Here is an 11,549-nt window from a genome sequence, read left to right as displayed (position 1 = left end):
ATGATGATGCTAGAAATGTAGAGAGTGATGATGAAAATTCGTTTTACTACTCAATGGAGAAGACTTTAACTGAGTACGACGTTAAATGTTCTTCCTTGGTATGTATATTTATCTAACTTAAAGTCTTGTAATACTCCCTACATATTTTCTGGTCGTAATATACTTTATTGTTTTAGTATTTGGATGCCCAGTTTGCTTTGGTTGCATTGGTGAGGGACAAGAAAAACCATTACCTTCGAAACTTCTTTGGTTGGTCGTTGAAATGTACAATAAGATGGACCAAAAGAAGATCATCAGAATGCTATTTAACTTGTGGATGGAAGTACTTCTGTTGGGAAAATGGATTCAAAGCTGGAGATGTTATTCGCTTCGGGGTCAATAAACAACGTTCAACAACTATTAATGTTGTAAAAGTTTAAAAACGCACTTTGTCTTTAGTGGGTTTCTATTTTGGTTTGAGTGTTTTGTTGACATTAAGTACTTTATGTTATGTTTTTAAACTTGAAACCTTTGTTCATAGTTGGACTACTACTTCACTAGCATATTACTTATATTATGCTTAATGTCGTGAACTATTTTATCACGAAAATGTACCGATTATAACTTCATGTTTTGATTTAATGTTCATATTCGATTGTAAGAAACCATTGAGTAAATCTATAATGTATTATAACTATATAATCGTTAAATAATTCAAATGACTTTGATCAACTTTTATATGTTGGACTACAATATTTGATTTATTTATTTTTATTTTGTTAATTCTGTAAATTATTGATAAATTTACACAATTTAAGCATTAAATATATCTGAAATTGGATTTAATTCTTCAAATAATCAACATTTTAGCATATTCAATTCATCTTCTAAGATCAACAACGTTATGTAAATATTAAAAAGTTACAACCACGACTTAGATAACAATTCACATTCCTATCCAACAAAGTTATGTAAATATTAAAGCATCGAAAATATTTAGAACAAAAGTTTAGTGACCTTCCAATCCAAAATTAAACAATTAAGAAGGTTATCCACCATGACCATAGTTAAATGTATTTAATATGCCATTAAAGTTCGAAGTTATAATAATACAAAGCATAATAATTCAAAACAGACAAACAACACAGGAAGCTTAATTCTTCTCCTTCTTAATAGTTTTGATGCTCTTGGTGGATGATAGTTGGCCAGAATCAATGTCCTGGGAGGAATCACAGCAGTCCATATTAGTTGCCATAATTTTCTTAGTTGGGGTTTTCAATACATCATTTTCAGGTTCATTATCCGCTGTTGCGCTTAAACTCATCTGTAGAAATATTTAAATTTTGTTAACATTTGTTTATTAATAATAATTATCAGATTATGAAAGCTCAAATTATATGATACTTACTATGTCATTTTCATGGTCTACTACTAAATTACATACAGCTTTGCCATATAATTCAACAGTCTAACAATACAACAACATGAACAAATTAATGAATTTTGAAAAACTGAATGTCAATAGAACTTACAATGCCAATAGAACTAATTCGTAGATTAGTAAATAAAAGTACTTACAATGCCAATAGAACTGTCACCTTCAATATCAATCATGCTTTTATCACTACACTCAGCAATCTATTAAAAATAAAATGACAAAACAACAAAAGTTAAATTGATTTAATTTAAGAAAAACATATTAAAACAACCACAATATTAATTAAGTTATTACTTCTACCGGTTCTATCAGACTTTTTACATGATTCACTATATTTGGAACGTCAGTCATTTTTATCACAGAAGCACATATAGTTCTTGGTTGGGTTCAGACTTTAAATGCGAAAGTACAACCTAACATTACATCCAAATCATCAGGGAAGCACTTTGGATCATCTTCACCTACCTAGTTAGCAATAAAAACAAAAATAATTTTCATTATTTTGGAATGACAAATTAAATAAAATAGTCTAAGTGCAAAGGATTACCTCAACCATTTTCTTTTGTAAATCTGCGGCTGATATACCAATAATTCTTCTACACTCTTGATCCCACACAAAGAAGTTGGCAAAATTAAATGAATCATCACAAACTTGTAGTTGTAACCTATACCTAAATAAGATTCCAAAATTATAACAACACAAAACAATATGAAGGAAATATTTACATACTTGAAAATAGGCATGACATTTTCCATTTCACAATACGTGCATTTGAAAGATCTTGTTTCATAAGTCTTTTTATTGCAATGATTGCAAAGAAGGTAGAACCAGCCATCATTATCCAAATTGAACTTAACTGTGGTTCTGACAGTTGCACAAATAATTTCCTACATTAAACAACAATTCTCAATTACAGTAAATCTAACAAAATACGAAATCAAATTTACATAATAAATAACCTTAAATATATATATTTTTTTATGCATGGAATTTCAGACTAACCTTTCATTAAACATTTATACACAAATCTATCTGCATCACTATATTGGGAAGACTGAGTAAGTTGACTCCCACACTAGGTCATCATCAATTCATCAGGAGATATTCTGACATTCAATTCAAGAAAACAATAAGAATAAAATTGATTATAGAAAAAACACATAATTAAATAATTATCACTATATTACAACATATACAAATCGAAATTTCTATAACTTACTCCTTTAATTATGTTTTGAATTTAATAATCTCTGGAACATCATCATCCATGATTAACTTTGTACCATTCCACGTATTAGATACTGAAACTGGCCATTCTCCTGTTCAACAGAAATAATAAGTATTATTATTACTCATAATAAAAAATAAGTAAAATGAAAATTAAGTACCCGTTGCAGGTTTAACTTTGACTTGAGTAAGAATAACCACAAGCTTCTCGGAATCTGGTTTCTCATAATACCTTTCTAGAAACTTCCTACAATAATCATCCCATAATGTACAACAAACTACACCACCGTTGCAAATCACAAATTTCAAAACCCAAATAAAATAATCAATAAAAATATAAATAATCAATAAAAATATCAATATCAATATACATGAATATATTTCAAATGAAAAATAAATACAATTGTTTTTCATTACCTGAGGTCCATCAAAGAAAACATGACATTCTTGGATTAAACATTCTTAGACTACGACTTACTTTTAACGTTATCAACCCAACCAATCAAATCTAAAAAAATAACAAAAAAAATTATTCAGTGAAATAATAATAACAAAAAATAATAATAACAAATTATTCAGTGAAATAAAAAGATTCCATCTGTGCGACATACCAATCAACAAATCCGCACAGAAATTACCAGCTACTACTTCCAATATACTTTGAAATTCATACACCTTCTTCGGAATATTTGCAATAGGTTGGGGCTTAACAGAGGTGGCTCCAATAAAAAGTAGTTTAAAAGGGTGTTCACAAACCCTATATTGTCCATCATTCTTCAATATTTTGAAATTATGCATTATATATGTTTCACCCTCCAACAACTTGTCATCCCACACATCAAATTCTTCCTTCTTAACTACACAATGTATCTTGTCCCCCTAAAAACATGTAACACAAATAAAAACAAATACAAATTAAACACCTTCAAAAAAATATTAATGGAAGGAATATTAAATATGTACCTTTTGATCAATTAAGATCATCTCAAAGTGCACACTGGAATCACGGTTATTAACATACCAGTGATCAAATACTCTAACACCCAACTTTAGAGTCTCCCTCTTACCGTCAATATACTTGATCATATCGAACTTCTTCGCCATTACAACCTACCTAAGGGAAAAAACGTACTCCAAAACAGTACAATACCAAACAATCACAATATTAAAAACCAACACAAAACATAACAAAAAAAGAACATAAATAAACTCATCTTTTGAAAAGCTAAATGGAAAAAAAGCAACAAATGAACAAACACCATACCTGAAGCATTAGGGCACAGAAAAGAAAAACAGAACCAACGGCTAAAACAGTTCATAGGGTACATAAACAAAATGATAATGCAAAATGGAAGAAAGAATCACATGAAGAAGTAAAAAAACAGGACCTTTACACCAAAACATATAAATGATCGGAACAACAAAAATCAAAAATGCACCAGGAATGATTAAAGATGAATGCTAATGCAAAACAAAAACGATGAATAAGCTAAAGAAGTCAAAAAATACGTCAAAGGCCAGCAAAAGCAAACAGGAAACCACAATATAAAAAAATAAAACCAATCAAATACCCATTTCAAAGATGTAGACAAAAAGCAAGAACAAATGGAAACAAAACAACAAACGAAGAAAGAAGCAAACCCGAAACATTAGGAAACAACAAATAAAAAAAAGAAACAACTGTTATAACAGGTAATGGAAAGAAAAAATCACTTGAAGAAGTAAAAAAATGGGACCTTAACACCAAAACCTATGAATGATCGAAACAAAAAATAACAAAATACAACAGGAAGAGTTAAAGAAGAAAACCTAGTGCAAAACGAAAAGAAATAATGAACTGAAGATTAAAAAAATACCTTCAGAAACCCAGCAAAAGAAGAGCAAAATAAAGCGATCAGGGTTCAAATGAGCGGAATGGAAGACGAAGAGAAATGAAATGTACCTCCAACTACTACCTAGAAGCTTCTTAAATCAAAATGCAGTCTGAAATGAAAGATGTCATTTCATACACAGTATTCGCACCATTGCATGAAGAGAAAAAGTGGAAATTGGCTGGGGCAGAGGAAAAGTCTGATAAACCAGGAAAATGAACAGTTGTCGCCAATATAGGTAGGGTTATTTAGGTAATATCCCTACCAGTTTGTTTTCTTATAGTTATAGTAGACACTTAAAATATATCCATGATCTATAACATCTTTATCAAATGAAAGAGTGTAAGATATTAAATCATAAATTAATATAATAGAAAAAACATTAGCTTTAGACATCACAAAAAATTATTCAATGAACCAGAATTTTATTTATCCATAATTTCATTTGTTATTACCAATAGAAATAAAAAAACAATTATAGACATAAATTTGTAGGCTTAATTGAGACTTGTTTAATTATAACCATACCAAACACATTAGTCCATAACAAATGTTTTCAATCTTCCCCTTTATATTGTCTTTAATTTTAGAAAAGAATCCTTAGAGAGAAAACGCCCAAATTGCACAGGGCACAACAAAATCATATGCATTTCTCTCCTAAGATGCAATAACCCGTCAAATCAATTGAATACAGCGAAGGATCTCTGAACCTTATGAACACCATTATTTTAAGAGATAGTACATAGAAGAAAAGAATAACACTTTTGAGAAAACTTTAGTGTTTGTTGTGTCTTTGTTATTTTTGTTGTGTCTTTCCCCATGCACCTAGGTGGTATTTATGGGTAGAAAAGGGAGACGCAAGAGTAAATAGTAATAAGAAATATAGTCGTTAACCATAAATAACATTAACCCATAAGATTAAAAGTTCATAAAAACTTCAGTAACACTAGAAACTTTATTTTAATTATTTATTTTTAAATTATACTAAAATATTTCCAACAAAATGTACATCAAGAATGTCATACTTGACGGAAATAAACAAGTTTACATTGCTCCATATGTAGTAAAGTTTATCCTTATTTAATAAGTTATATATATATATATATATATATATATATATATATATATATATTCATTTTAAATATGTTTGAACTAATTTTCAAGCAATCATCATTAATAGTTGTTAATTATATCAGTAACAGATCATATCACTACATGGTTTTGGTCCTTGTGTAAAAAGCCTTAAAGTCACTTGAAAAATATAATAGATATGTATGTCTATTTAAAGAAAAACTTACTACTTCATTGACCTTGAACATACAATGTCATGTTTTATAACATTAAATGTTATTATTTTAGTGCTTTTAGTGCACAACACAAATTGAGTGGTAGATGAAGTGCCACAACTCAAAAAGTCATAAGCTTATTGAGCTTGTGAAATAAAAACATGTTAAAAATAACATTTCAATTGCATAAATGTTCTTTGAATATTTTGAAATGTGTTGATACAATTGTCGTTAAGTTAAGTTCATGAAAGGTGTGAAAATAAAATGATTAAAGCCTTATGTTTTTGAGGTATTTCAATTGCATAAGTGTGACAGGGGGAAGCCATGGCTCCCCCAATGATTTTTTTTATTTTTAATATATTTAAAAAAAATATTTATATATTATTACTTTATTTATATTAATTTGGTTTGAAAAAGCTTTTTTAAAATTTAAAAAATCATGTTTTCCTTCTCTATTATAATTTATGATACTTCTTTATTTGATTTCTCTGTTTTTTTTTTTCGTGCCTCCTTCTCTTTCTCTCCTCTTATTTTCATCTCAATTTTCACCATCAATTCCTTATTATTTTCAAAATCAAATTACACTATAGCAAAATTGAGGAGTTAAGGAAAATTTTGGACTGAACAATTTATTCTTTTGAGTAAGTTCATTTTTTACCATTTTTTTTGAAGCAATATGTTTTCCTCTTGTATGTAGCTTTTCTACGCTCTAGGCATATATCTATCTATTAGAGATAATAAAATCATGCTCTAATTGTTGATCAAATTCTTCTTTGTGTAGATAGAGCTATTTTAGGCTTTAAAGTTGTGTAAGGGAAGAGCAAGATTAGGAATCTACTCTAAGGTAAAGGAAGCTAATCATTTAGAAGTTATTAGTTTTCTTAAAATATTGAGTCTTTTTTTTAAGATTTAATTTGGGATATTTATAATTTTATCTATTTGTAAATAGGTGAGAGGTGACAAATTTATATTAGAAAAAATATGGTAAAGAATAAAAGAATTGATTCTTTTTTCAAGAGGAAGGCTTGTGATGAAGATGAAAATAATGCATCTACGTCATCTAAAATTGTGAAACTTCATGAGAATACAAAAAATGAAGAAAATAAAAAACAACTCTCTAAGGTTCCTAAATTACATATAATGAATTTGAAAATGCTTTAGAATGTGATCCGGGGAAGCGTATTTAAATTTGGCAATACCCACTAAATCAAATTGATGAGGTATGAAGGGCTTATCTAAAATGCAGTCCATATCAAATGTATCTAGAAAATTATTCGTTGTCTGGATTATCCAAGAAGATTTCAATATACATGATTTAACTTATTTCCTTCGTGGTTAGAGTATTCGCCATTAAAAGATGTTGCATATTGCTTATTATGCTATCTTTTTAGTAAAAAACCAAGCGGACGACTTGGCTCAAATGTTTTCATTGTTACAAGTAATTGAGTTGATTTTCATGAAAAGGAATATTGCAACTAGTTTCAGTTCTGATTCAATTGTTCAAGATTTGAAGTCATTGAAAGAACGTAGAGGAGCACTCTAACTAAAGGTAACTTTTATTTTTTTTTAATATATTATTGTTGATGATAAACTTTATGTTACTCTTTCATATATATTATTGCCATATTGTTTGGATTCTATTATCATGAGTGCTTGTTTTGAATAGAGAAAATGATATAAAGAAATGAAAAAAAAAATTAATTAAAAAAATTTATATATAATAAATATAATTTGGTCCCCTAAAATTTTTGTTCAAATTCCGCCACTGGTGGATGCTTGAGTATATAACTTGTTAAAATTTCACTAGTTGTTATCTGTTGTGTTGTGGTTTTCTCCTACGAAAATCATATGCTATATGTGAGCAAAGGATGGTGCAGATGGGAAAGATGTACAAAGCAAGACTATTGAGAGCTTCTTTAAAGTGTAGTTTTCGCTTATGCTATGTTTGGATATGCATGAATATTGTTCATGCGGATGGAAAGTAAATTGCGGACGTGTTTGATTCTACTGATTTGTGCTGATTTGAGAGGACAAATTTGCACATGAGTTACATATTTTAACACACTCTAAAATGAAGAGAAATGCAGAAAAAATAACTTTAAAATTATTTTATTGTCCCTGTATATAAAAATTGATTTGTTTTATATATAATCGTTTATAAAGATAACATATATAATAATCGTTATATATATATATATTATAATAATTATATATATATATATATATAATAATTATAATTATAACTATTATAACAATTACTATTATATAATAAATTATATCTAATAATAATATATTAACTATATGTATAATATATAATGAATTATATATAATAATATATTAATTTTATGTATATTATGATAACACTATATATTAATATATATATATATATATATATATGTATATATATATATATTTATATTTATATATATTATAACATATACTATATATAATAATCATATTATATATATATATATATATATATATATATATATATATTATAATAATTATACAAATATATTTAACCATTATTTTTTAAATATGAAAAATAATAATTATAATATTTAGTATTATATAATAATAAATTATTATTATATTATTAATATTGTTATTCAAATAAATATCTTTTGTAAATGACTTAATTATATAAAATAAAAGAAATTTAAATAAATGTAAAGATATAAAGTAAATAGTCTATATTATAAATTATTTTAAATTATCATTGAGAATAATAATAATTTATTTTAAGTTATTAATGATAATATCAATAAATTATATTTTTCTAGTTTTAAATAATATGTTTAATTTTATTTTAATATCATTTCTTCTATTTACATCGAAGGGTAAAATAGTAATCATAATACTTACTCTATTAAAAATTATAATTTATTAAATTTTATCAATCACATCATATACAAACTTTCATAAATTTTCTACTCATATCCACTCAAATCATATCATATATTTTCCTTAATCCAAACAATATGATTTTTACCTATAAATCGACTCAAATCAATACAAATCCACTCTCTTAAATTCACACCCTCAATCCAAGCACAACATTAATCATATGACTTTCGTATTTTATAAATCTCCTAGTTTATTGAGTTTTTTATATATTTTAAAAGTTTAAAATTTTTATTTCTCATTGATGATTGTAAATATATTTTATATACTTATAATTTGATTATATTTAATACTTTAATAAGTAGGGTGATCTACTTAATTGGAAGGTTACATTTCATCCTTGTATCCCTTATAAAAATAAATTACACTTTTAACTTTTATTTTATTTTAACATAGATTCGCAAATTTACATGTTAATCAATATAAACTAATTAGTAAGGTAATAAAAATATAAAAAAAGATAGTATGGTGAAATTTACATTTATTTTATTTATATATTATAATTTAATAATATCTTTAATTGATATATAATTTTCGACAATAATAAAATTTAAAATTTTAAGAAAGACTCCGTATATATACATAAAAAGAATGACTTTTTTTTTAAGTATAAGAATAAGAAGAATATTTTTTTTTAAAGTATAAGAATAAGAAGGAGAGGGATTATCATTTTATATTTTTGAATGTTTGATAACTTTGTGCATTATCGTATAAAGATTTACGACATCTAAAATAAAAGTTATAAAATTAAATTAAATTTAAAGACTGAGAAACTGTTAATATTCCTTTTTTGCTTTTTATGTCAGATTGATTTTAAATTTAAAATAAAAAATTTAAAACATCAAATTTTATCTTTTCATTGCGTAATAATACTAAAAAATAATTTTTATTATATTTTTAACGTCACATTTTATTTTTAATTATTTCTTAAGTATCACTGAGTCAGTGTTATTAATTTTTGTGTTTACTAATTTATATTTATTTAATAAATATTTAGAGTAAAACTTCCATTTCGATTAAAATATATTAAGGAAATCCTTTGTGCTGTAATATATTTTTATGAAAATATTAGTAATACTAATTAGATAAAAAGAAAGTAAGGGATGATTTTGTAATATATTATATTGTTTAGATGTGTGCTTTGACTGATTTGTAGTTAAATATGTTATTAAATATGTGTGTAATTATTTTTTAATATTTGATTTTTATTTTAAAATATAATTAAAATTAAAATTAAAATATAAAAAATGTATCGAAATGCTTTTTATAGTTATATCGATTAAGATCTTTCAAGGGATAAAAAGTAACGTATGTATTAGTCAATGCCCGACATAGTTGATTAATTGAAACAGTTATTGATTTCTCCATTAATTGGCACTGCAGGGTAGATGTGATTGAGAAAATCATGTCAGCTCATTTACAAATTTAGTTTGGTTCAGTTGTTTCGTGCTCTTTATTTATAGGTATAATTATTGGTTTAATCTTCTAAAATATTTGGTTTGATTTATTTTTGTTTTTTATTATTATTATTTTTTAATTTAGTTTTTTAATAATTTAAAAACTTTTAATTTGATCATTTTTATTAAGTTAATATTAATCATGTGTTCGTACTTGACATGTGTTAAATCGTGAATTTTTTTTATTTTCTAATTTTTAATTTTTAATTTTTTTCTACAAATATATAAATTGTCATGTGTTAGATTATATCATGCTATGTGGCAGGTTACTGTAGTGTCACGTGACAATAGGAGGAGTTATTTTCAATTTAATCTCTCTATTATTTAAGATCTAATTTGTTCATCTCCTTTTGAGAACAAATTAGTAAAAAAACTTAATTAGAAATGTTAAAATATTTTTTTAAAATTTATATATCAATCACTTCACCTAAATATTCAAATTATTTTTAAATTTTTACCCTTGTTATTTTTAACATTTGAAATATTTTACACTTATTTACTAATTTAGTCTCAAATTAGAGATGACAAAATTAGATTGTTCTAAGATTAAAGAGACTAAATTGAACTAAAAATGTAAATAGATGACTAAATTGAAAATAACTACTACCACTGCCACGTGACATGACGGTAATCTGTCATGTGGCATGATTATAACCAAACATGTGGCAGTTTATATATTTAGAAAAAAATTAAAAGTGAAAATTCTATAAATTGACATATGACATGTACGGATATGGTGTTAACGTCAACTTAACAGGGTGGACCAAAATGAACCTTTCTAAATATTTGGAGGACTAAATTGAATCAACAAATAATAAAGAGACCAAAATGAACAAAACCAAAAAATTAAAGGACTAAATAAATAATTATACCCTATTTATCTATCGAACTCACGCACACAGATAACAACTATCTTCCCTTACGTTGACTGATCAACCCCAAAGCTCTAGGACAACAACCACACCTTTCAACTCAAAGGATGTCTATCTACACACAAAAACATCACAAACATGATTAAATCATACCATCATATGATCATTGACCAACCTCTAAAAGAGAATTCTAAAACCCCACTTGCAACCAAGAGAGGGTCACATGCATAGGGGGTTCAAAGCGAGCCTTACCAGTCAGTCCGTCAAGAAAAGGACGAGTCGGATTGAAGTTTTCAACCTACCAGTTCGTTTTGGCCTAGCCCGCCTAACCTATCAAACTGGTAGGCCAACCTACCCTTGGGCCGTTGGCCCATTTTTTATTTATTTATTTTTTTAAAATTAAAAGTAATTAAAAAAATTAAATTTTCTATATTAAATTTTTGTATAAATGTAAATGTGCAATACTATTATAATTTAAACCATTGACACTCACAATTAAGTTCCAATTATTAGT

General features: G+C 26.1%; 1 protein-coding gene across 1 annotated transcript; it reads right to left on the bottom strand.

Moving 5' to 3' along the window:
* Positions 1 to 1,132: 1,132 nt before the first annotated feature.
* On the bottom strand, positions 1,133 to 3,749 carry LOC114191182. The gene is made up of 11 exons (XM_028080362.1): positions 3,609 to 3,749; positions 3,257 to 3,524; positions 3,124 to 3,153; positions 2,807 to 2,923; positions 2,676 to 2,737; positions 2,247 to 2,305; positions 1,965 to 2,088; positions 1,841 to 1,882; positions 1,558 to 1,617; positions 1,388 to 1,447; positions 1,133 to 1,303 (listed from the first exon to the last, which is right to left on the bottom strand). Exons 1-11 carry the CDS (start codon positions 3,747 to 3,749, stop codon positions 1,133 to 1,135), a joined length of 1,134 nt encoding a protein of 377 aa, XP_027936163.1.
* Positions 3,750 to 11,549: the final 7,800 nt, after the last annotated feature.

The sequence above is a fragment of the Vigna unguiculata genome, chromosome 7 (assembly GCF_004118075.2).
Source record: "Vigna unguiculata cultivar IT97K-499-35 chromosome 7, ASM411807v1, whole genome shotgun sequence".
NCBI lineage: Eukaryota > Viridiplantae > Streptophyta > Magnoliopsida > Fabales > Fabaceae > Vigna > Vigna unguiculata.
This window is presented reverse-complemented; position numbering and strand designations above follow the sequence as displayed.

What these genes read in the sequence shown, in the direction of transcription:
- LOC114191182 (XM_028080362.1), bottom strand. Translation starts at nt 3,749, where the DNA reads ATGGCGAAGAAGTTCGATATGATCAAGTATATTGACGGTAAGAGGGAG. An exon ending in GTGACAGTTCTATTGGCATT is followed by an intron (nt 1,448 to 1,557) that starts GTAAGTACTTTT and finishes TTGTATTGTTAG; the next exon opens with ACTGTTGAATTATATGGCAA. An exon ending in TAGACCATGAAAATGACATA is followed by an intron (nt 1,304 to 1,387) that starts GTAAGTATCATA and finishes ATATTTCTACAG; the next exon opens with ATGAGTTTAAGCGCAACAGC.